This window comes from Penicillium verhagenii (genome assembly GCF_028828195.1).
Source record: "Penicillium verhagenii strain IBT 33310 chromosome Unknown utg000003l_segment0_segment0, whole genome shotgun sequence".
Lineage (NCBI taxonomy): Eukaryota > Fungi > Ascomycota > Eurotiomycetes > Eurotiales > Aspergillaceae > Penicillium > Penicillium verhagenii.
The window spans coordinates 1,792,560-1,818,299 of NW_026643167.1; the positions used below are offsets into that span (position 1 = coordinate 1,792,560).

At 48.0% G+C, this 25,740-nt stretch overlaps 7 protein-coding genes across 7 annotated transcripts; 6 read left to right on the forward strand and 1 right to left on the reverse strand.

The window, feature by feature from the left end:
• Positions 1-1,665: 1,665 nt before the first annotated feature.
• N7466_002063 (uncharacterized protein) lies at positions 1,666-6,510 on the forward strand (the record flags this gene model as incomplete). Its single annotated transcript, XM_057161461.1, has 8 exons — positions 1,666-1,854; positions 1,917-2,698; positions 2,759-4,500; positions 4,566-4,876; positions 4,934-5,097; positions 5,175-5,224; positions 5,301-5,697; positions 5,754-6,510. 8 exons carry the CDS (start codon positions 1,666-1,668, stop codon positions 6,508-6,510), a joined length of 4,392 nt encoding a protein of 1,463 aa, XP_057024746.1.
• Positions 6,511-7,930: 1,420 nt separating this feature from the next.
• Positions 7,931-8,842, forward strand: N7466_002064 (uncharacterized protein; the record flags this gene model as incomplete). Its single annotated transcript, XM_057161462.1, has 1 exon — positions 7,931-8,842. The coding sequence occupies one exon, from the start codon at positions 7,931-7,933 to the stop codon at positions 8,840-8,842; it is 912 nt and encodes a 303-aa protein (XP_057024747.1).
• Positions 8,843-8,953: 111 nt separating this feature from the next.
• Positions 8,954-12,278, forward strand: N7466_002065 (uncharacterized protein; the record flags this gene model as incomplete). The annotated part of the gene is given in 4 exon segments (XM_057161463.1): positions 8,954-9,463; positions 9,523-11,476; positions 11,510-11,718; positions 11,736-12,278. 4 exon segments carry the CDS (start codon positions 8,954-8,956, stop codon positions 12,276-12,278), a joined length of 3,216 nt encoding a protein of 1,071 aa, XP_057024748.1.
• A 933-nt stretch (positions 12,279-13,211) lies between these two features.
• N7466_002066 (acyl-CoA desaturase) lies at positions 13,212-14,657 on the reverse strand (the record flags this gene model as incomplete). The annotated part of the gene is made up of 2 exons (XM_057161464.1): positions 13,212-14,300; positions 14,385-14,657. 2 exons carry the CDS (start codon positions 14,655-14,657, stop codon positions 13,212-13,214), a joined length of 1,362 nt encoding a protein of 453 aa, XP_057024749.1.
• Positions 14,658-15,502: 845 nt separating this feature from the next.
• N7466_002067 (uncharacterized protein) lies at positions 15,503-15,868 on the forward strand (the record flags this gene model as incomplete). The annotated part of the gene is made up of 1 exon (XM_057161465.1): positions 15,503-15,868. The coding sequence occupies one exon, from the start codon at positions 15,503-15,505 to the stop codon at positions 15,866-15,868; it is 366 nt and encodes a 121-aa protein (XP_057024750.1).
• Positions 15,869-19,448: 3,580 nt separating this feature from the next.
• N7466_002068 (ANP1/MMN9/VAN1 family protein) lies at positions 19,449-21,050 on the forward strand (the record flags this gene model as incomplete). Its single annotated transcript, XM_057161466.1, has 4 exons — positions 19,449-19,594; positions 19,655-20,337; positions 20,402-20,721; positions 20,775-21,050. 4 exons carry the CDS (start codon positions 19,449-19,451, stop codon positions 21,048-21,050), a joined length of 1,425 nt encoding a protein of 474 aa, XP_057024751.1.
• Positions 21,051-22,397: 1,347 nt separating this feature from the next.
• Positions 22,398-25,640, forward strand: N7466_002069 (putative sister chromatid cohesion protein Dcc1; the record flags this gene model as incomplete). Its single annotated transcript, XM_057161467.1, has 7 exons — positions 22,398-22,662; positions 22,733-22,772; positions 22,832-23,038; positions 23,100-24,022; positions 24,209-24,404; positions 24,493-25,241; positions 25,318-25,640. The coding sequence occupies 7 exons, from the start codon at positions 22,398-22,400 to the stop codon at positions 25,638-25,640; spliced, it is 2,703 nt and encodes a 900-aa protein (XP_057024752.1).
• Between the last annotated feature and the right edge of the window lie 100 nt (positions 25,641-25,740).

Here is a 25,740-nt window from a genome sequence, read left to right on the forward strand (position 1 = left end):
GCGATGCTGCCGATGCATTTTGCTTTCTCTGGTCCGTAATATGGGCGTTTCTCTCGGCTATCCCTCATTTCAGGTTTTTATTTCACCCCAGTATTACTCTCTCTCTCGTCTCATCTAATCTCATGTCATTCCTTTATTTTCTTCCTGGCCCCAGTCGCTCCAGGATTTTGTCCCATAAGCTCTGTGTACATCTACAATAGCGCGGGCCTGCACGGGTGCGGGTGAGCGGGTGATCCGCAATAAGTGGACATGATCCCACTTGCTCCAATGATAGTGGTGCTCTCACTGTCGCTGCAAGCAGTAGGAGTTGCGCGATGGGGAATTACAAGACCTTTTAAACTTGCCCTTGTATTTTGGGGACTACTGTGGCATGTAGCAACTAGTACATGGATTTGAACGCCATGTTGTTAAATGTAGGTTGGAGCTGAAAAACATCCCCGCTCCTGCAAGTACACAATCTAGGATGAGAATAGAATAAGCCAGATAGGTCATATCGGGCGTTTAAAGCAATAGCTACTGGTAGCCTTGGGTTCTTTAAATAATCTTTAAAAATCAGTTCTAAACTTAGGAGATTTACAATTTCTTGGTAAGGGGGAAAAGCCGAGTTTTGATTGGAAGCATTTCTATGCATACCATTTCAAGTCGGTCACATGTACGGATAGACCAATCCCCCATCAATGATTATGCAATGTTGATGCGAGTCAGATCTTCTGACATTCCCAATAAAAAGCACGCTGATACATTGAATAAGCATACAAATCTCTATTTCTCCTCATTGGTGGAAATTTCCATGGTTCGGGTAGTTGGTAGTACAGTGTCTGGCCACGAAACTTACAAATCTCCGAAGTCACTTCACGCTAGTAGCTGCGATATCAGTCCGTATTGCAATAACGATCTGCTATCTGTAATTTGGATTATATAGGGACTAAGTCGTTTTCAATCGTATTAGATACTCAAATACAGTATTTATGCAAGATCGCCTTCTTGCACATGTGGCGCTACATCGGACATGTGTAAGTTTCGTGGCCAGACACTGTACACCCAATGCCTGGTATTTTATTTCGCTTTGATCCCCAATTCGAGGTGTTTTCCTGCCTTAGCAAATCAAATCCCCGACATCTGGATATTTAAAGGCCTAGTGCGACTGGGGCTACGAAAATATACCAGTTATCTAAATCTTGAAAGCGATGTTAAAAAATTCAGCCTCAACATTAACACTTGAGCGGTTCCAACTTCCCAGGCAGCCACATACATGGCAAGATTAACATACATGCCCCTCACTGGGTGAATTCTAAAACTTGAAGCGTAAACCCCAAGATTTCCTCGATGGTAACTAGGCCGCTAGGTTTTAAAGTACTAAAAAGAACACACCTGAACATTGAGGTGGTTAATGCTTACAGATAACATGGCGACATCTTCCATGTTATGGTGCTGCCTTGGGCAGTATTTGTGCACGAGTGCATTGAGCGGCGCGCTAAGCTATTTAGTGCTTATCAATTGTCACCTCTACCTTTGACTTTCCTTATATTACCTTAGAATCTCTTTTCACAACATCTGATTTTATTTTGTTCTTTATGTCCGCGATTTCTTGTGTAGCGGTTTCAGCTCACAACCATCTAGAGGCCTTGAGATAGAGCTGCTTGCTGCGGCTAGAGTCCTTTCAAGATGACCTTCTCCACCGAAAGCTTGCTTCGTCTAAACCAGAAGGACTTTGATTTCAATCTTGAATTTGAACACCTTTTCTTCTCCATCATTCCCTCAACTTTGTTTATTTTCTCATCCCTATGGCGTACCCTTTCTCAGGCACGAAAGCCCACAGTGGTAAATGCGCCCACATTTCAATTCATTAAGTCGGTAAGTTCTTCCTCCCACGAAAAGAAATTCTGTCGCGCTGGTCACCTATTGATCTGTTAAAGGGTGCCATAATCATCTATATCGGCTTGGAGCTCTCACTTCTCATCTTAGCAGTGACGGGCTCATTCCAAGCCACCAGCATGCTCATAGCTTCTTCGACCCTTAATCTTGTATCGGCCCTTTTCATGCTTACCTTGAGTGCCGTGGACCATAGCCGAAGCGCACGACCATCCGTCCTGTTGAATAGCTACCTGTTTCTCACTCTTTTACTCGATGCGGCCCAGGCAAGAACGCTATTCCTGTCATCAGATGATAAGCCTGAGATCATTTACAGCAGCATCTTCTGTGCAGCAATAGCGCTGAAGGCAGCCATTTTGTTATTGGAGGCCCGACAAAAGACAGAATGGGTTACTTGGGATAAGAAGAAGCACAGCCCTGAAGAGACAAGTGGGATTTTTTCCCTTGGTGTATTTTTCTGGTTGAACAAAATGTTTCTGGTTGGGTATCGAAATATCTTGGCAATCGAGGATCTCTACCCCCTCGATAGTTCATTTGACGCCCTGACGCTGCACGAAGGTTTTACAAAGCATCTAGACTACTCAAAGTTGAAGGGAGATAAATTTGGTCTTCTAAAAGTGTTAGCCCGTACACTGAAGGTCCCTCTTCTCCTGCCCATTGCTCCACGACTGGCACTTCTTGGTTTCACATTTTGTCAGCCTCTGTTCATTGAGAGATTATTGAGCTATCTGTCCCAAGAAGTCCCTGACGAAAATACTGGATACGGTCTGATCGGTGCCAGCTTGTTAATTTATTTCGGAATGGCCATTTCATACGCCTTGACATGGTATAGGCTACTCCTCAACAGACTAACTAGAGAGAAAGATTCGCTAATGTGGTAGCTTAGGTACTTCCACCACCGACTACGAACTATGGTGCGATCCATCATAGTCACTGAGATTTACGCGGCAGCCATGAGATCACGAATCGGCCCAAGCGATGACAGCGCTACACTAACCCTGATGAGCACGGATATCGAAAACATTAAAATGGGTCTACGGCCCCTACATGATGCCTGGGCAAGCATCATACAGGTGGCACTTGCGAGTTGGATGTTATACCAGCGACTTGGTGTTGTATTTGTCGCGTCTATTGGAGTTGTCGTTGTCAGTTCCATTGGCCTGGGGATTCTGGTCAATTTCACTGGTGATTCACAAAGGGCGTGGATGTCTGGAATCCAGAAGAGAGTGGGTCTGACTGCGACGGTGATTGCCAGCATGAAATCACTGAAAATATCTGGCCTATCGGCTGTCGTTGGAGACTACGTGCAGCAACTCCGTGTAGATGAGCTCGCTACAGGGACCACCTTCCGCAAGCTCTTCCTAGTTGCCGCGGTCATCGGGTACCTGGGCCAGCTTGTTAGCCCTCCACTGACATTCGCATTCACCAAACACACCATAGACGCCACCACAATTTTCACAAGTCTTTCATTTTTGACGTTATTGACTAATCCTCTGACACAGCTCTTCATGTCGGTTCCCGATCTCATTGGTGGTCTTGCATGTTTGGGCCGAATTCAAGATTTCTTGGAGCGCGAGCCTCGTCATGATTTTCGTCAAATTATTCCTGGTACACAGGAAAATACAGAGAAGGCCTCTTCAGATATTGAGGTATCTTCAGAAACAAGCCATGATTCGGAAAACTCCATTGTCATCCAAAATGCCAACTTTGGGTGGACAGCAGAGAAGTTCGACTTGCGAAACATCAGCACCCAGATATCCAAATCGTCGTTGACAATGGTCATTGGGCCCGTGGGCTGTGGGAAATCAACCTTCAGTAAAGCTCTTCTAGGAGAGATCCCTTTCAGCGAAGGCAGTGTCATTACAAATACTCGCTTCCAGCATATCGGCTTCTGCGAGCAAACAGCCTTCCTCTCGAATACCACAATCCGAGACAACATCATTGGATTTTCCCCTTTTCATCCGGAGCGGTATGCTGAAATTATTGACGCCACGGCTCTGGAATTTGATTTTGCCACTTTAAATCAAGGAGATGCCACCAATATTGGGTCAGATGGCATCGCCCTATCTGGGGGCCAGAAGCAACGCGTATCACTGGCGCGAGCGCTCTATCTGTTCTCTGACCTTTTAGTGCTAGATGACATCTTCAGCGGCTTAGATGCGGATACCGAAGAACATGTTTTTCAAAAGGTTTTTGGGCCAGATGGGCTTCTCAGACGACGAAACTCAACGGTGGTACTGTGTACCCATAGTATCAGACACCTTCCAGCCGCAGATTATATTATCGTGCTTGAAGACGGTGTTATTGTAGAGCAGGGTACCTTCAATGATCTTTCAGTCGGCCAAGGGTATGTTAAACGCCTAGGACTGAAGGACCTTTCCGATCGTGAAAGTTCATCCGAGAAGTCAGCCTCCAAGAGTAGCCCCTCGGGATCGCAGACACAACTGGCGCTTGTGACAAAACCTACTGGCAACAAACCATCTCTCAACGCGGATGTGATTGCGTTGCGACAAGTTGGAGATTTGACAGTTTATAAACATTATTTCAAAAGCATGGGTTGGGTTGTGGCGGGGTGCAGTGTATTCTTTGCCAGTCTCTGGGGGCTCTTCACCAACTACCCATCAATTTGTAAGTTTAATGATCAAGTAATCCCTGAATGGCAAAAAACTGATAAGTCTACCCCATCCTAATAGGGCTCACATATTGGGGCGATGCCCTTACCTCAACCAATCCCTCACATTCTTACGCCTACTATGTCGGCATATATGCGCTGTTTCAAATGTGTGCCATGGTGTCACTCCTTCTCCTAGGAATAGCACTTTTCATTGTTTCAATCAACAGGGCAGGATCTATTTTGCATAAACAGGCTCTGCATACCTTGATTCGAGCTCCACTTTCATTCCTCACGATGACAGATACGGGTGTTGTAACGAATCTTTTCTCACAGGATTTGAATTTGGTGGATACAGAGCTACCAGAAGCAACTTTGAACACTATGTTTTGTGTGAGTTTTTATTACACCATGAATTATAACTTTATTCAGTCTAATCCAAGCTTTCAGGTCTTTCAATACATTGGACAAGCAGCCGTTATGCTTACTTCGTCGGTGTACCTGGCCATTAGCTATCCGCTCCTCGGTGGCTTGCTATATACTGTGCAGAAGTTCTACCTGCGGACTTCTCGACAAATGAGACTGCTAGACCTGGAGGCTAAAAGTCCGTTATAGTATGTTTATCTGTGATTAATTTTTACGTACCAGTTGACTTCCTGCATACACCATACTAATCTCGATCTCTCCTCAGCACTCATTTCCTCGATACTCTCAAAGGCATTGCCACTCTGAGAGCCCTCGGTTAGTGACTTGCAACATTGGCGTGTGATGGGGGAGATATGATCTCTAGGCTAACTGCAACTTTGAAACATAAAAGGCTTCCTTCCGGATGAAATCAAAAAGAACGCCCGCCTGGTTGACTCCAGTCAACGTGCCGCATATCTTCTTCTTATGATTCAAGAATGGCTGAATCTGGTGCTCAGCATTGTGGTCATGATAATTGCAGTAGTTCTGACCACCCTGGCTGTACGTCTCCATTCAAGCTCTGGTTTTGCCGGCGCATCTTTGTACTCCCTCATGAGCTTCGGAGAGAATCTTTCCGGCATGGTCATGTTTTACACAAAGCTGGAGACTTCCATCGGCGCGATTGCACGACTAAAGATGTTCAACGACACTGTCATTCCGGAAGACCTAGAAGACGAAGATATAATCCCAGGAGAAGAATGGCCTGAACAAGGAACAGTCGAGTTTAAAAATGTATCTGCGAGATATGGGTAAGAAAGGATATATTCCTTGGCTTGGCAACGCAAAGCTAACAGTGGATTAACAGCACCACAGAAGAAAACGAAACTCCCGAATCCCCCCTCGCCCTGAAAAAAATATCTCTCTCGATTCAACCGGGTGAAAAGATCGCCATCTGCGGTCGCACCGGAAGCGGCAAATCAACTCTTCTCGCCATCATCCTCAAACTCCTCGATCCCATCCGCAGCTCTACCGGTGACGCGACGGTACTCATCGACAATCTACCCCTCCACCGAATCAATCGCTCCGCTCTCCGCCAGCGCCTCATCGCCGTACCGCAAGATCCAGTATTCCTTCCAGATGGCGCCAGCTTCCAAGCCAACTTAGATCCTTCCCATATCTCCACTCCCGCAGAATGTCAAGCCGTCCTAACAGCAATCGGACTCTGGTCTTTCGTCCAGGAGCATGCTGGCCTCGACGCGCCCATGGCTGCGGGGAGCTTCAGCGCGGGACAACGGCAGCTCTTTTCTCTAGGGCGGGCTATGCTTCGCCGCAGTGTCCGGGCTCGGTCGTGTCGGAATGGGGAAACCGGGGGTATTTTGCTTCTAGATGAAGTGAGTTCAAGTGTGGATCACGAGACGGAGCGTGTGATGCAGGAGATTGTTCGTGTGGAGTTCAGCGGGTATACTGTGATCTCGGTCAGCCATCGGTTGGATATGATTATGGATTTTGATCGAGTAGTTGTTCTGGATATGGGTGAGGTTGTGGAGGTGGGGAGTCCGGCAGTGCTGAAGAATTTGTCCGAGTCGAGGTTTGGAGAGTTGGTAAGGGCAGGTGGGAAGTAGTAGAAGTTTAGAACTACTCAGCATAATTTTCAGCATCATGCATCATACTTGTGCTGCTATGTATGGCTTTTTACTTATCAGTTAGTACTTAGTTATATTGTTGGAGAATTGTTACGAAATTTAGAAGTTACTTTAAGACTATCGTTATATTGATGCTTTGTTCTATTTATTCCTCGCTCTATCTGTAATATTGTTGACGATAAGGCTACCGGTTCGGGTAGAGATCGGCTCCCGGAGCACCGCCTGAGTTAGTCCGGGTTGTCCGGGTGCCGCCCGGGCCCCGGAGCACTCCCTCATCAACCCTGAGTACCCCCTGAGTACCCCCTGAGCACTAACTGAGTAATTCTAAGCCTTAGGCATGTCCAGCTGTTACCCTGCTGGCGGTCGCCGCCCAGGATCACCTGATTACCATGTATATTAGCGGAAAGAGTCCCGATCCCTCTTAGCAATCGATGCCTGCACCACCATTACGCTCACGCGGTAATACCAGTCCCTTACGTCCTTCAAATGTTCAAACGCTTCCCGTCAACTCGATTCAATATTCAATCAATGTTTACCTTACTGAAATATTAAACCCCTACTAGTTAGTATATTAAGTCCTCAAGTGCTTATCGTTTCAATTTTGGGGTGGTGAGCACTTGAGAGTGGTGGTGCCGTATTCTGGTGGAAATATTGATATATTTTCGACAACCACCAACTCAATGTTGACAATTCAATGGTGGACATTTCGGGTTTTGTGATATATAATGATACACATGCAGTAAAGTAAGGATATTAATTTTTGGAATATTTTGTAAGGATATTGTATCCTTACTGTATCATAAAATTTTTGGTATCATACAGATTGTTACTTGATAGTTACACTTTTAGGGACGACTACTAGTGCTTTGAGGATTGCAGTTTACGTAACACGTGTAGCCCAGAGACAGAAGGGAAAGAATTCCTTGACATGGGAACACGGATATGCCCGCTGTTTCGCAGCCTGGGAAGTAGGGCAAGAGCACGGAAAGATATCGGTTTTAAGTAGAATACCCAAGTGTGAAGCATTGTTACCTCCGGCCCATGTATGGGCGTGATAGCTACGTCACCTGACAGTATGTCAGGAGTGCGGCAGCCGATAACACACATATATATATATATATATATATATACTATATTAGAGGCCACCCAAGGGTCAGGACTCAGGAGTCAATTACGATCACTCACGTGACGTATGCATGTTCTCATGAGGGAGGCCTGGGATTCTAATTTCTGATAGCAGGCTGCGTGTCTCTTGTTCTTCCTTCTCTCTCTCCAATCAAAAACTCATATTCATTCCCTTTGATTATTTCTCTCGCTTCCACGACTTTTCGGAAGTTGATCTCCTCCTTTGTTCACTTTCTCTGCTCTCTATACAGATCTCTCTTCTCTGAAGGCAAAGATGGCCGAGCTTTATGATAGCGCCACTCATCAGGACCCAAGGGATATTGAAGAGTTACCTGCTTCGGTTAATACATATCACTATACGAATATGGATGACTACTTGAGGATCATTTTAAGTGAGCGTCAACGTCTCTATCGCTCTTTCCCGGCCACCAGCGGAAGTGACGAAAAACGACAAGATGAACAGACGGAAGGCACGCAGACCGATCATATCATCTTCATCATTGAACCCCTGACTTTCGCACACGACTTCTTGAACTCAGAATCACAACGTCCTTTTCACGACAAGCTATCATTCGACCCGAATAGACATATTCTTGTCGTCAAGATGCCCTGCAAAGCGCACGAACAACTTGCGGTAGCATTTGACGATATGCTCAAAATCTCCCTTCAGCCGATGGGTCTGCACCGAGCAATTTTTTCGTGGCATTCAACAACATTGACTGCCCAAGACGGGTCAATCAAGGAAGCAGACGGGGGGTGGAGCCCAAGGAGACCCCCTCGCGGAGCTTTGAAGAGACCCTCGGTCATTTTGGAAGTTGCCTCATCAGAAACCGCAGCCAAGCTTCGTCTTGATGCCCATTACTGGGTTGATCCAGCAAGAGGCCAAGCAAACATTGCTATCGGTGTTAAGGTTCATGTTAAAAAGCCCCATATCACCATCGAAGTGTGGGAGTGGGATGATCGGTTTTCCCGGCCTACCAGAACACAATACCTGGCTATCACAAAGTCCGATGAAAAAATAAGATTTGATCCCAACCCCAATCCCCAAATCATGATCCCCTTTCACCTTCTGTTCCGACGGCCAGCGGAGAACATCAGAGAGCGAGACATTGTGTTCGCGACACAAGATCTCGTCGAGTTCGCAACTATGGTGTGGGACATGGAGTTTGACTACGAACAAGAATAAAGGCTTGCAGAATGTTCCCTTGTATCATGGCACGGGTAAGCGGACCCAAGTCACTCATTAGGATCTGAACGAAGCATATTGACGTGAAGATATATAGGTGTTGCTCGCAGCATGGTTTCCAATCGAGTCTCTTACTTCTTCGACTGGCACGGCCCGTCTCTGACCGTCGAGACGGCGTGCTCTTCTTCCCTCGTGGCCTTGCACCAAGCAGTACAGTCTTTGCGATCTAGCGAAGTGACCGTCGTAGTCGCGGCGGGGACGAATCTCCTGTTGGGACCTGAGCCTTACATCTATGAAAGCAACCTGAAAATGCTGTCACCCGATGGACGCTCCCGCATGTGGGGGGACGACGCGAACGGCTATGCTCGCGGAGACGGTGTTGCAGCCGTGTTTTTGAAGACACTCAAGCAAGCCTTAGCAGATGGGGACCATATCGAGTGCGTTGTCCGAGAATCCGGTGTCAATCAAGATGGCCGCAGTCCCGGTATTACAATGCCCACGGCCAACGCTCAGGTCGCCTTGATCCGTGACGTCTACGCTCGGGCTGGCCTCGATTTGTCTTCACAGACAGACCGATGCCAATATGTCGAGGCTCACGGCACGGGAACTCCAGCTGGTGATGTAAGTTCTCGTGTCCTTCAACTTGTAGTGTTACTTGTTAGCTGACCACAGAACCATAGCCTGTCGAAGCAGAGGCCATTCATACAGCATTCTTCCAAAAAAGCGATGGTACACCCATTGAGATCGAAAATTCCGAGAAGATTGTCGTGGGCTCCATTAAAACTGTCATCGGTCACACTGAGAGTACCGCGGGATTGGCCGCTATTGTCAAAGTCGCCCAGGCTCTGAAGCACGGCCAGCTACCACCCAACGGAAACCGTGTTCTGGACGGAAAGACTCTAGACTTCAAGATGAACACCCGTGTTGAGCCTTGGTGCAAGAACCTTCTCATTGCCAGTGAGCTCACTGCGTGGCCCGAGGTAGCCCCGGGACAATTGAAGCGTGCCAGTATCTACAGCTTTGGCTTTGGTGGCACCAATGCCCACGTCATTCTGGAAAGCCTGGAGGAAGATATGCTGGCCAAGCATGTGAAAGAGGACGCCGATAGCCATATGACGAGGTCATTCGTGTTTTCTGCGCATTCCAAGCAATCACTGATGGCAAACTTGGCTGCTTACGCCGCCTATCTATCAGACCATCCAGACACACGCCTTGCCGACCTTGCGTGGACTTTGCGTTCGCGACGGTCGCGTCTTCCAATCCGAGTCTCATTGTCGGCTTCTTCCGTCGACATGTTGCGTGAAAATCTAGAAAGGATTGCCAATAGTGACTCCAACAAGCTCAAGCTTGACCAACGGCTCAAGCTTACAGCAACGGGATCTTCGAACAGCCCAAAAGCGAACAAGGCCAAGCTCCTGGGGATTTTCACGGGGCAAGGTGCTCAGTGGGCTCGAATGGGAGCGCAGCTGGTTGAGAGTTCCCAATATGTGTCCGATATACTCAGCAAGCTGGACGCCGACCTTGCTAATCTTCCCAACGAAGAAGACCGCCCCAGCTGGACACTTCGTGAAGAGCTCTTGGCAGATGCGACCAAGTCTAGGGTTGGCGATGCCGCCATTTCCCAGCCTTTGTATACAGCCATACAGGTGATTCTCGTGGACCTGCTCCGTGAAGCCGAGATTGATTTCGCCGCTGTCGTTGGCCACTCGTCTGGCGAAATCGGTGCAGCTTACTTCAGTGGTCGTCTGTCCTCGGCCGATGCCATCCGGATTGCCTACTATCGTGGCCTACATTCCACTCGCCTGGCAGGTGGGCCCAAGGGCATAGAGGGCGCCATGCTGGCCGTTAGTACCAACATGGAAGACGCAAATGAAATTTGCCATGACGAGTCCTTTAACGGACGAGTCAAGCTTGCGGCCTGCAACTCTCCCAATAGCGTCACATTGTCGGGTGACGGCGATGCTGTCGAGGAGATAGCTGCTCTGTTTGAGGATGAGGGAAAGACGGCTCGTAGACTGAGAGTTGACAAGGCGTATCATTCGCACCACATGATTCCCTGCTCACAGCCATACTTGAGTTCGATGATGGGCTGTCCTTCAGATTTGCCTCAGCCACAACCCCACTCAGACTGTGTATGGGTGTCGAGCGTGGTCGTAGGATTAGACACAGCGGCGACTGAGTTGGAGATGTCGTACTGGGTTGACAATCTCCTGTCGCCAGTCTTGTTCAAACAGGCAGTCGAGCGAGCGGTTGCTGAGATAGGACCATTCGATGGCATTGTTGAAGTTGGACCGCACCCGGCTTTGAAGGGACCCGTGCGCCAGATCCTCGAAGGGCTGAACATCGGTCAACTGCCTTACACCGGGCTTCTGGAACGAGGCACAGAGGCGGATTGGAGCATATCGACCGCACTGGGATATCTATGGACTCACGTTGAGGGTGTTGTTCCCAACTTTGACAAATACGAGAACGCACTGAGTCAGTCGGGATCTTCCAAGCCCAAGTTCGTGGCTGGTCTTCCCATCTACCAATGGAACCATAGCCATGAAGGAGGGCACTGGCACGAACCCCACGCGTCTCGTCACCTTCGTTTCAGGAGCCCCCTTGTCCATCCTCTGCTCGGCAATATTTCCAGTCACACTTCTCCTCAGAATCTGTCATGAAAAGCTGTTCTGCGTCCCGAAGACATTCCCTGGGTCCACGACCACAGAATCCAGGGCCAAAGTGTCTTCCCTGCTGCTGGGTACGCCGCGACTGCGCTGGAGGCAGCTACTTTCTTGGCAGATGGAAAGGCCATTCAGCTTATCGAGCTTGAAGATCTCGTCATTCACCAGGCCATGGTATTTGACAACGATGCTTCCGATTCTGGCATCGAGGTACGATTCTCAATTAGTGTGTGAGCCGTTTGCAAGATGATGCGCCAATCGCTGCTCATTTCACCTATGAATATTACTCTTCAAACGGAGAGCTGGAGCTTGCAGCAAGTGGTCAACTGTGTGTTACTCTTGGGGAGCCTTCTCAAGAGACCCTACCTGCCAGCGACGCTAACCGTGACTCTGCCATGGTGAATGTCCCGACCGACGTGTTCTATTCCTCACTGGATGACATGGGCTATGGGTACACTGGACCCTTCAAAGCGCTTTCTAGCTTGAACAGAAGACTTGGAAAGGCTGTGGGTGTTCTTGATACAACATTTGCTGAATACAACGACGCCAAGAGTTGGATGGCTGTTCACCCTGGCGTGTTGGATGCCGCGATCCACTCCGTCATTCTTGCTTACAGCTACCCGAGACATGGAAAGCTCTGGTCATTACACCTCCCAACGAGTATCAAAAAAATTCGAGTCAATCCCGCTCTTTGCGGGCGTAATTGGACCCCTGAGCCTGTTCCCTTTGTCTCGAAGATCTGTGAAGATCAATTGGACTTGAGGTTCTGATCGCGCAGCCATGCCACTATATCGCCCGTTTTGGAGACCTGGGCGAGCATATCTGGGATATCTTCCAGCAGGCTGTTAACAGCGGCTGCATTGTAGGGTATACCGGGGAGTGGTTTTGGCAGGGCTGATTGATAGCCAATATAGAGGGTGGCTAGCAGAATGAAGGCGATGGCCGTGATGACCACGATCATCCTGGCTTTCCTCTGTGTGGTTGAAATGAGGTACAGCGGAATTTCCGTTCTCTCACTTTGTTCAAATGGCACAGGTTGAATTCGTAATAGCGTTTCATGAAGCTGCAGAGGTATAGTTCCGCGGGCGCGGAGGATTAGTTCGCGGAAGTTCCTCTTGCCCTCTTTAGCAGCCCTAAGTCTCCTATCCTCCGCGACCCATGTACAGAACCCTCCGACTTTCTTGGTGCCCACCCTAAGGAAAACACCCCGAGGCTTTGTACGGCTAGTGGGGCCGACCGATCTATTCGTGTGGATTTTTGCTTCAGTTTTCTTCAGTGTTCTATGGGCAAACTGTTGGGAGATTGTGAACCATGTGATGTCACATGGTCTGCTCCCAGATGCTCCAGCGCGTGGGTTGGGTTAGTTTTGTGCGAGAGGGCTAGGGTTGGTAGTTTAGGGAAGTGAGAGCTTATCTCTCTCATTCCTTCCTTCCTTCTTCTTTTCCCCTCTCCATCCCGCTCAGTAGTAGAAGAATACCAATACAGTTGTTTCTTCTCCTCCTCTTTCTCCGTCTCTTTCTCTCCCTCATTACCATTCGTTTCTCCCAGATCCTTGTGGATCTGACACAAACACGACAGTGGAGAGCGGAGCGTACTTGGAATGATATTTTTTCTCTACTTAGTAGTTACCGGAAAATGGATATGAATAAAAACAAATGTGTCTTTCTCATGACTCATACACACTCCTTACACTACACATATTTCTAAGTTGCAGTGACATCCCCCTCCGGAGGAGGCAATTTGGTGGTAGGCTCCCCAGCTCGTACGAGGCGGTTCCCCTTGTCATCCTGCACGAGGAGACCATGCGACTTCTCGGAGTAAGCACGCTTCCAGATCTCCACCTCTCCACCTCCGTAAATAACACCCACGCGCATCGTAGATAGCAAGTTGTGCGCGGCATTCGAATGCTGATAAACACCGCCGTTGAAGATAGCTGTCGCATCCTTACCAATGGCCGAGACAATGAACGCCTTACCACCAGGGTGCTCTTTAACAAAGAGAGCGACGTCATGGACCACGCCGGCGATCGCCACCAGTGCCCTACCATCGGATTTAGCAGACTCGGTCTTGAAGTCATCCCAAGTCATCACGGGCAATTGGGAAATGGGGGTGCCCCAATCCAGCTTCGACCGCGTGATGTCCAGCTTCTTTTGCAACTGCTGAAGTCGTCCCTTTTCAATTTCATTTGCCTTGAATTCCTTGAGGTTGTATGCCAGCCCGAGCTGCTTCCATGTCCAGATCGCCCATTTCGTCGGGTCATACTGCCACCACTCGATGGCATTGCGGTAGTCTGACGGGAATTCGTGGTGGAAGTTGTGGTATCCCTCGCCCAATGTCACGAGAGCCGTAATAACGTGGTCACGAGGTGAATTGCGATCGTCAAAGGGCTGGTCACCTAACCAGTGGGCTAAGGAGTTGACGCAGAACGTAGCCTGTTGCACAAACGTCGCCCGCAGAATGCCTGCGTAGATAAAGCCGCCGCGCCAATCACCCCAGCCAAAACCGCAGACCAGAGTAGGGAAGATGAGGCCCATGAAGAGAACGGCCTTGATATAGTTTCGATGCTGCCACACTACGATCGGGTCCTCGTTGAGATCGGTAATGTCGGCCCGGCCGTAGTGCTTGGGGTTCTGCTTCATCACCATCCAGCCCAGGTGGGAATACCAGAACCCCTTGCGCACAGAATAGGGGTCCTTTTCTGTGTCGGTGTAGCGGTGGTGAGCACGGTGCCCCCTGGACCACCATCGGATAGAGCCCTGGACCGCACCAACACCAACGGCAGCGAGGTAAATCTTAAGGGGAGTCGATGCTCTATAAGAGGAATGGGCCCAGAGGCGGTGGTATCCTGTCAAGAGTCAGTATTTTTACTTGCGGACCGTAAGAGAAGCTTCGTTGATGTACTTGCCTGCTGTAATCCCCAGTCCAGTATTAAAATAGTAGAGAATGGCAAAGGCGGCTGTGGCGCGCTTGAGTGGACAGTAATAGGCCGCCACAAGTCCCATGCACGGAACGACGATAATGAAGAAAACACTCAGCCAGTTGATATGTTGATACCAGTTTTGCAGTGTTATGGGCATCTCAGTGATATGAGGCTTTTTAGCATTGTGGGTAGCCTTGGACCTTCGTCTGCCCGTTTCAGAGGCCGCCATTCTCTGTCAGTTGTGTGGTGCTTTCTCAATACTGTGCGAAGTACGGAGTAGAATTGAAAAGGTGATTTTTTCCCAGGGCGACGTGCGATATGAAAAGGAGGGAAGTATCGCAGAAAAGCATACATATAACATGGACAACCAGATAATTTGTTGGTGTCGATCCGTCCCAGCCCACGCCCCGTCGAACCACATTTGGCAGTACTATCACACATTTTGTTGGCCTTGGCTGTTGACAGTTTTTGTTGGGAACACTGTTCCCACGAGGTATTATTATCCTTGCATGATTCTCTTGCACCTTAGAACGTCATAGGAAGCCGATTGGACAGTAGTACCCTCCGAAAGGATTCCCCCTGTGGATCTGTGGATACGGCCACGGTGGACCACAAATCAACATTCTTGTTATAGATTCTTTGTACTGGTGGTATTGTCCTATCACCCTGATACGCACTACTCGCCCATTGGGGTTAGACCTGTATCTATAACACTGGGTCGTGACCCACAAAACTCCATAACAATACAACTACTATACACATCGACCATGGATCGTACAAGAATTCTAGATCTACATCAGGGGGCTAAAATAGTCCCACTTGTCGGCGCTAATAGAAATTGCCTACGGGCTTATCCGGGCTCAGAAAGCTGTGTCTTGGATGCCTGGGAATGCCTAAAATTGGGCTAAATTCAATGTTGGCTATTCTATCTATGTCCCAGCAAGAGACATGGTACAGTACTTATGGGGTCTATGATGACCTAGATGAGTTATTCACGGTTAATAGTCGACTCGGCTAAGGTGCTACCATAGTCGCAATTTGCAAAGCATTTCCGAAGTTGCAACCTCCTATAGAATGGTTTTGTCCCTCAATGCGACCATTCTCTCGCCCACCGTTCGGTTCTTGCACAAGTCAGCACATGTAGGGCTTGATCCGGACGAGTTCTCTGGGAAAACAGCTTACACTCCCTTTTCGCCGACACCGTCGGATCCTCAATGGCCATCCAGGTCGCCGACGTCGGCTCACGGTATCGCCAGGCCGCGCAGTCAGGACATATTGATGACTATCCGCGTCGTTGAGCACCAGCTCCATGTACTGAAGAAAGCTATGGGCCTTCTAGCGCAGTATTGTCTCGTGGGACGCAAGGATGTAAAACCCAATGTCATGTGTCGCCACGAGGCGTCGGTATTAGCGAAGGCAGTGATGCGACAGGCTGTGTAGACACTTTTGTCGCTTAGGAAAATGTTAGATTGTATCCAGAATATCGTGGCGGCGTCGACAGACCCATAAGGTGAGATACTCTTGGAATATAAAGGAGATAAAAAAGTTAGAAATAAAAGTCTGCGACAATTTATCAAACAGACTTCAGCCGTGAAACTTGACTCACTGATAAAATGTGACGATTCCATGTAGCCGGTTAGCGCCCAGGATTCGGCTGGCTGACCCGAAGAAAAGAAAGGTAGCGTATAACCTGATGGCGGTGCCTGGGCTCTTGTGGATATCCTGAATCCAGCTGCTCGCCCTCAAATTCCAGATGTCGGGTCAGAATGAGGTAGTGCCATTTCGGATGAGTGGGTGAAGTGAATGGAGCACTTGAGGAGATAGAAGAAAAGATGTGAGAGGAGGGTACATAGAAAAAGAATGGTTGACAGAAGTACGTGACTGGGGAAAGAGCGACGGTCAATGCCTATTTAACTCCGTTCAAATGATTAGATCTAACTAGAGTGCATTTTTCATTTACAGTATACTACTAGGCACCGCAGTCTATGTTAGTCCCCTCGACGGCATTTATTAGTATAGCCACAGCAGTGGTAATATTGGCTCTAGGCGCAGTCGAGTTACTTCAATGTTAACATTGAATATAACTATAGTGTGATTGAGGTACCCTCCTAGTGGGCTGTAGATATATTAGCAATAATTCATAAGAATAAATTCAAAATTATGAGTAGCATACCTAATACATACCACATAATCATTGGTACCAGGTACAAAAACACTATAAGTACCAAAGTAGCAAAGGGGAGGTACCAGGGGCAAAGAAAAGAAAATAAAATGAAATAAAAGAATAGATCAATCCTGGAATCGAACCAGGGACTTCCAGGGAGGTGAAAAGCACAAATACGTGAAGATTTCCCAAGAAAGAAGTCACTCGCTCCCACCATCGATGCATCACGGCTTCATACTAAGAACTCCCCTCCGAACTTCAAAAATCAATATCAAATCAAATAAAAAAGATATAAATAAAACAAACTTATAATTTAAAAAAAGAAAAGAAAAAAAAGAGGGCAGATACTTTGTAGTAGGTCCGCGGCGCACTTTCTCGCTGTCACTCAACTTAGGCTTCGACTCTTAGGCTCGCCGTACTACTCAGTATCCCCATCGTGGATGGGCCCAGTGTACCTGAAGTGGGGGCCGCAAATCCAGAGCTGGCTGAGGTCCCGAAGGGTGGAACCAGTTGGACTACGTGGGTGCCAGGATGGAATTTATCCTCAAATTATTAAATATAAGGGAGCTCTGAGCAACTTTGACTCTGGCTCTCCCCTTGATGTCCCGATCCCTCTTGACATCTAGTAATCACTTCTATCTCTTATCCTATATCTCTCTGCCTTTACCCACTATTGTTGTTCTCTTCCAAGGTTGACTCAAAGATATTTGATATTTCGCATAACATCTAACTCAACACCGATATAGCCCATAGATCCGGATACCACAAGCAGATTCCTGGGCCAGCCAGTATATTTGCTATCTTGAGTACTCAATAATCCCAGAATTTTCTATCTCAACCGAGAACCAAAGACTTCTCATCGGTATCTAATTATTATCATCATCGTTATCATCATTACCACCGTCCAACAGATCAGCACCAGACTTCAGTGCCTTAAATAAAAGACTCCCTGGAATTTATTGGTTTCTATTGAGAAATTCTTGAATGTGAATAGTGAACAGTCTTACCAAGTCCAGGATCTGCCTCGGGAGCTGGTGCGGGAACAGCTTCGGGAGCAGGAAGTGCTGCAGCGGCAGTCATGGCAGCGAATGCAGAGACGGCACCTAGGTAAGTCTGGAAGCTTGAAGAATTGCATTGTGGATGACTTGCCGTACGCGGTATGTAGTGCAGGAGGTTGGTAAGCTTAAGCTTTTGAAGATTGAAAGATTCAATGTTGAGAATCTTTGGATTAGAGTGGCTTGGATGAATTGTAAATGAAGATTTCATTTATGCCGACGATGAACACCCTATATATACTATTTGTGTATGATATATGGCCCTTGAAGCTCAAGCTCTTGAGCTCTTCTTATTACGAGTTTGGGTAGATGTTTGATCAGTTGGAATCCAGTTTGATGGCGATTATCTTTCTGGGAAGGGATCGCTATGTTCCCCATGGGGGCGGCGGCGGAGGTTATACATGGCCAGGCCAATCAATTTTTACCAGGATTCAGATCAACTGGATTGGCAAAAACCTTGCATTTCTACATTCAGCACCTCCAAAGAGTATCTGGATCAGATCTGATACAGTACCTGGTGTAAATTTAGAAACCTCATTGGACCGTGGAAGATAGACACACGTACTCTTCGCTAGTATGCAGTAATCAGCAATCATTGATCAAATAATCCCATTGCATCTTGTGAGGCAAGCTTCTTGAGCGTGATTGGTTGTTACAAAGTCAGAACTTAGCTGTGTTGCACCATTCCGCCCGACAACCGGCTTGCTGGGGGCCTTCCGAGCAGAGGATAAGCATGCCAGGGGGCCCCAAAGTGATAAAGGGGGCGCTCCAGCTGAAGTAAGTTGTCAAGAACGGGGTCAAGACGGTCGCACCATGAGTATCACAGGCATACTGTGTGGTAAGGAGGGAAACCCGCGATATATGAACATCGATTGTTGCAATGTGCTGGTAAGTGGAGGCATTGGGGTTCCACCAGAGTGAGAGCAGACAATGGAGATCCTTGAGAGCTGAAGATATCCCTCAACTTAGGTGGCCAACATCAATCTCACTTGGTATTTTCGCCCTTAGTCCCGGTGTTTTCCTAGGCGAAATTTTTTTCTTCTTAAAAAAAAAAGCCATTCATGGAATACTCCGATTCACCCAGCCGGCCCGATCTGGGCTTCGGCATAACGCGCATGGTATCCCGAAAGTTGACCAGGACCGGGAGACTCGGCCAAGGTGGTTGTAAAAAGTGGCATTCTTCGGGGTGGAGAAAAATTGCACAATGGTAACGTGGGAAATGCGCGTGAGTCTGAATGCGTCTAGTGTTGCGCAAGTGTGTGTTGTGACGGGGGGAGAAATTGAATGTGGAAGTTTAGGTGTCTCAAGGATCGTCAAACGGGCGATCTCGATCCAAAAAAAAGCCTCAATGATTTAGGAAGGGATTCTTCTCTTTTTTCGCTCTCTTCTTTAGCGAGATTAATCTTTTCGTATTTTGATTCTCGATAGTCCTTGAAATTTTCGGATTTAATTTAAAATGTGTATAGATTAATTGCGGAGAATCCAATACAATCTCTTACTGCAAGCGGATATCCGGATTCGGTTGCTTTGGGTTCAAGGGCGAAACACCAACTTATCTTCTGTAACACTCTGACTGCTTTGCACACGTTGATCGTGAATTCAACTGTCACTCTCGTTATCTTCTAAAGATCTTCGTCCTTTCCTTTTCCCTCCCTTCTCTCTTTCGACTTCACTTCCAAATCCGCTCGGGCGCAAAGCTGGCCTTTTTCGAGATAGGACCCTGGTAGTTTACTGGGCTAATCCCGCCCAAAAAGATCTACAACCCAAGTCAGAGGGCTCAATGCTACGAGCCCTCTAAGCTATGAACAGGCACTACGCCTCTCCGAAAGGCACTTCCGCCTACCCTCGTGGGTCCAGTGCCTTTCCCAACGGGTTCGTCGTCACTCCAGCCCAGGCCGCGTGTTTCCTGTCCACAGGCATTGCTGCAGTTGAGCGTTCAATGACCCAGTTTTCCCACCGCGGGATCCGCAATACCCTCAAAAGCTAACTTGTGTCTTTCCCCAATAGATTCCAACCTCGGTCGCAACCCGCTCTTCGCAGACGTCGTCAGCTCTTTCAACGTCTGTTCCTCCTCGGTGGGGTAACACTACTGCTGGTGATCCTTATCTTCCCCAATTTGCGCGCCTCGATCCTCCCAGCTCTCTCCCTCGGTCTCTTTCATCCTTCCGTCGACCTACAGCTGCAGACCGTCCGATACTATGATCTCTCCGAAGTACAAGGCACGGAGAGGGGTTGGGAACGCGGCGAGCGCGTCCTCATGCTCACACCTCTACGCGATGCATCCTCCCATCTCCCCATGTTCTTCTCGCACCTCCGGAACCTCACATACCCCCACAACTTGATTGATCTGGCATTTTTGGTGTCAGATTCCAAGGACGACACTCTCCAGATGCTCTCAGATATGCTGCAAGAAGTACAGAACGATCCCGATCCCAAGATGTCATTCGGTGAGATCTCGGTTATCCAGAAGAATTTTGGACAGAAGGTTCAGCAGGACGTGGAGAGTCGTCATGGCTTCGAGGCGCAGGCAAGTCGGCGCAAATTGATGGCTCAGGCTAGAAATTGGTTGCTGAGCGCTACGTTGCGTCCTACGCATAGCTGGGTCTACTGGCGGGATGCGGATGTGGAGACTGCGCCTTCTACAATCATTGAGGATCTCATGCGTCATAACAAGGATGTCACAGTTCCAAGTGAGTGGCGCTTCAGCCGCCTTTGCTACCTATCCCCATTTATACTAATGCGAATGTTCTCTAGATGTGTGGCGACCACTTCCCGATTGGCTCGGCGGAGAGCAGCCATATGACCTGAACTCATGGCAGGAGTCGGACACGGCATTGGCTTTAGCAGATACACTGGACGAAGATGCTGTCATTGTGGAAGGATACGCAGAATACGCGACGTGGAGACCACATCTCGCTTACCTGCGTGACCCCTACGGTGATCCTGATATGGAGATGGAGCTCGATGGCATCGGAGGTGTGAGTATTCTAGCGAAGGCTAAAGTGTTCCGCTCTGGCGTTCACTTCCCTGCCTTCAGCTTTGAGAAGCATGCAGAGACGGAAGGCTTCGGCAAGGTGAGAACTGACCCTCATCGATTTTTAGCTAGAAGATCTCTAACTTTATCTAGATGGCCAAGCGCATGAAGTACTCGGTAATCGGGTTGCCCCACTATGTCATTTGGCATTTATACGAGCCAAGCTTGGATGATCTGCGCCACATGGAGGAAATGGAACAGGAGAAGAAGGATCGAGAGCGCGAAGAGAAAGAACGCGAACTTGCCCAGAAAAAGGAGGGCAGCCAAGTCAAGACCCAGGATGTGAATGGCGAGTCTAGTAAAGGCTCTTCCGAGGGACCAGCTGCTCAAGCCGAGAAAGATGTTGGGAAAGGTTCCTCAAACAAGTAGGGTGTACCCTTGAAGAGGTTATCCCTGATTCCAGGACCCCGAAATTGTTATCGGGTCCTAATTGGTACTCTAAAGGGTTCGTTGACAAAAGTGTCCAGCTGGCTGGAATATTTCAGGCCTCCCCATCCCTACATGACCGGTATCCTTGCTCTGAAAGCACGCGGATCAGCCATTAATGTTTCTCCTTCTCCTTCTCCCCTTCTCTATCGGGTGATAGCCTTATCTGTGCTGCACCCGATAAAGAATATTTGGAGATTTTTGTCTTTTTATTTGGGATTTTTTCTTCTTCTTTCTGTTGTTCGTTATTCCATGTAAATCTTCCTTTTCATTAGGTCTCATTTTTTCATGGTTTATCATTAGAAGCATAATAGAAGGCGTGATATGGGAGCAACAAATACGGTATTGACTCGCACGCGGGGTTACTTTCTTCTTTTGTTTTGAAATATCTTTCGACTTTGGCATGTAGGGTTGGCTGCATAAGTAAATCAAAGAACAGCGCTTTTGGTCAGACTGGTTGCTATGACCAGGTGTTCATGGTTCAAGATAAGCTTGAACCTATTTATAGTATAAGATTGTATCTTGATGCTGTTTGAAAAAAAAATTCATGTCCATGAAGACATAAGTTAAGGGAGCAGTACATAGTATTAGTATATAGGGCAGGTTTTATTGATGGAGGGTCACACCTATTAGCTTTCGGGGGCCGATGACCTACTGAAAAAGCAATAAGCCGTAATAGGTTACATGTATGTCCTCGGGGTCAGTACAAATTAGGCAATATGTTCTTATCCTTTAACCCTCCAGTCACACTTCTTCAACATTTTTTTTTTTTAAAAAAAAAAAGAACAGCGCGTGCGTGATGTCATCTGATCTTGGTAAGATCTTGTCATCTTGGTCGGACCGAGCCGCAGCGCTTTCCCTTTTTATGCCCAAGCTCGATCTACTCTCGAATCCATCAAACCCCTTCAAGAGTGTTCAACTCTCGCAAAACTCAAAGAAAATTAACCGGAATGTCTCCCTGGGAAAGTGCGGGCGTGTTCTGCTTATCGCAGTTCCATATTCTATGCAGGTGGCCCACTTTTTAGATCTCCGAGCGAAACGGTGAAACGTTGAAACGGCGATCTGATAGACAGGGGTTCGGGCCTCCAATCACAGTCCAGGACGAACACTACACACGCATACAGGAATGCCACGCGGGTAGCCCGCAGGGGTCAACGCGGTCACATTGACCGTATGTTTCCGTCCCCCTGGGATATGGACAGCGCATCGTTCGGGTTGTTTTGCTTTATAGGAAGCTCCTTCAACCCTGCTCTTCGTTCTTGTCCCACTTAGCCCAATGCCGCCAATACAATGAATGAAGAAACTTCCCCATTGCTTGGTCGACAGAAGTTTACTACAAGATGGACTTCGGTTTACTTGTTATCTCTTCACACTTTCTTTATCTCTCTTGCGTTCTCCTTACTCAATACACCCCTGTCACAACTGATTGAAGATAATCTTTGCCGTCGATATGCGCACGAGCGTACTGTTGCGCAGGGATTTTGCAAGAGCGACTATATCCAACTCGAGTTAGCTAACATAAATGGATACATTCCCGTTATGGAAGCAGTAGTCAGTACGTTTCAAGATACCACTGAATGGTACCCTCAAAAAAAAAGCTTCAGGCACTGACTTTGCGGAACTAGGTCTGACGACGGCTTTTCCATTCGGGCTCTTGGCCGATAAGTAAATTACCACGCTTTAGATGGACTCAACATTGATAGTAACAGAGTATTGATTTTTAGAATCGGTCGCAAGCCCATTCTTTACCTTTCATTGCTCGGATGCGCATTTTGCAAGCTGTGGCAACTCGCTATTCTCGCCTTTCCATCACACCTACCAGTCGAATACGTATTGACGGGTCCTTTATTTCTTATCGTGGGTGGTGGACCAGCTGTCCAACTCGCTAGTCTGAACTCCATCGCGTCGGACTTGGCGACGAGATCAGATAGGTAAAAGCTCATCCCACACAAACGGTGTAAATGATGTATATCTAATGCAAAGAAAAATCAGAGCATCAACGTTCTTCATGTTAACATTCGGTCTACTATCCGGCGGCGCCGTTGGTCCGTTCATTGCCTCTGCGCTCATGAGCTCACATTCATCCTGGATCCCAATCCTTGTCAGCATCAGCACATGGCCAATCGGCGCCGCCATTCTGATGTACGTACCAGAAACACTACTAGCCTCCAAGCAGGACCCAATCCCCGAGATAAGCCACGATCCATTAGCATTGAAACGCAACTTTTGGAAATCACACATTTCACAATCCATTCTACTTTATAAGGAGTCCCTCGCCTCATTAAGATCCCCCTCTGCCATCATCATCATCGCCATCAACCTCATGGAAATGCCCGAGTATAACGCCACCTCCTCATTTCTTACGCAGTTTGTCAGTAAGCGATTTAACTGGAGCTTTGCAGATACGGGTTATCTCATTGCTATGCGTGGAGTCATACATATGACTGTTCTGCTGGTTGCACTTCCGTTGTTGTCTACGCTGTTATCACGATGGCAGCAGCCCAATGTGAGGGACTTGACACTTGCACGGCTCTCTGCTGCTGTGGCGGTTATCGGGGCGCTTTGGATGGCCGCTTCGCGAGTGAATGTTGTGATTGTGGGACTGGCGCTTCAGAGTCTAGGGGGAGGTATGACTCCCTTATGTCGTTCTTTGGCTCTTAATTATGTCCCGTCATCGGATATTTCTAGATTGAATACCTTGATTGGGATTGTGGGGACGGCGGGCTCATTACTGGGTGGGCCGGTGCTTACTTGGTTATTTGATGTTGGCCTGACAAAGGGTGGTTTTTTGGTTGGACTTCCATACTTGGTTTTTGCAGCGTCGTTTCTGTTATGTCTTGTGGGGTTACTTGTTGTGCAAGCTCCTATGTCCAGGGACGACGATGAACCTCTTTCTATAACAGAGATAGATGAGTGTGTGTCGGTTGATTGCTGATGGACTTTTTTAGAGATGGAGTATTTTTTTTTTGTTTCTCTTGCTTGTCATTATACCCCATTTTATGATCTGTTAGTAGTACTTATGGGTACTTATGAAGTTAGGATTATACTAGTAGTGAAGCAAATATGCGGTTTTCTATTTAAATGTGGTCCGTGCGCCAAAGCGCGTCCTTGCGCGTCTCCGTCTCTTGCCGTGTCTTCTTCTCTCAAAATTCAAGATCATCGGGAAATTTCAATAAAAATGGCAACTCAAGATTCACGAGGTATTTTGTTCACACATACCCAGCACCAGCAAGGATTTCGACTCCTGGAACTCTCTCCAGAGCTGGACGCATTACTCACCTCCAAAGATGCTTCTGTGTAAGTGGACAGCTCGAGTATCTCTCTATTTGACGACCCAGTTCCCGTTTCCTCGTTAGATTTAATACTGATCGAATTTCTATGACAGATTGGAACTCAAGTCTCCTTCAGCCGCCCTGGCACAAGCAATAGTCGATCCCAGTGCCCCGGAATACGTCAACCTTTGTACCCCCACCAAAACCTTTCGAATTCGCGAGGTCCAATCGTCCAATTCACTCCATATAATACGCCCAAGTCCTGGCCATATTTCTCAAGCAGATATCAAAGTCGTTGAGGAGGATGGAGATAGTGGCGCTTTGAATCTTCCCGATGATTCGGTGAGCACCATCTCTAAGTGCGGGTCCACTCTAGAGCTACATATCCCACCAGGAGAATTCTCGGCGATTCCGTTCCTGGAGAAAAGCCTGGCCCTTTATGATCAGCGCAGTGACGACGATGATGAAGGCGATGTGATGGACGAGTCCTCTGATGCGCCCGTTCATCAGGGCCCCGCTGAAGTACGAAGGTTGAGGGATAGGGTGTGCGCGGATATTCCTGTATCTGCAGCGCAATGCGAGCAAGGCTGGACCGACATCTGTGCATTTGTGGATGGGAAGCATGAATTGGCGTGCTGGAGACCCTCGGCGCGCATGCGTTTGAATGTGTGGAAGAGGCTGATGGAGGGCGCAGTTCTGCAAGGAATCGATCTGGAAAAACAGTTCCTTGTTGGAGATTTATGGAAATCGGTTCTTGATGACGATGATATGTCTGAGCCTTTCCCAAGGGCTTGTCTGGAGGCGGTGGTGAGAAAGCTATGTACCGAGGAGGAGCGACCAGCGCTAGCGGATGAGATCAAATGTAAGTGGTATATCTCAACTTGAGACGTCCATCTAACAGGCGTGGGGGTTTGACTAATACAACTGGGATGATCTAGGGGCAAGCTTTGATAAAGTCGATTGTACGCGATGGGTAGGCGAGACCTATCTTGCGGCCATGGCACCTACAGAGTCTTCTGCTATTGGACGGAGCAATTTCCTCCGTGCATGGAAAGACTCTCTTCCTGAGTCGTGGGGCAGTGAGGCGAAATTGTCAAAACTACAAGAGGGGGCGTACCGGAGCCCCGATCCTACAACAATTTTCTTTGTGGAGCCTTCACAGCGCCAGCAGGGCCCTAAAGCTGCCGCTGCTGGTTCAGCTCCAGCGGCCAAGGCCAAAACCACAAGGAATTGGCATGAATTGCTCAAAAAGCGCAATTGAGTTGGGACCACCATCCGGTCGCTATTGCGGCCGACTATGGTAGCCTCATAAATACAATGCGTATCGTTTCTAGGTACATCATAAATACCCATGCCGCCCA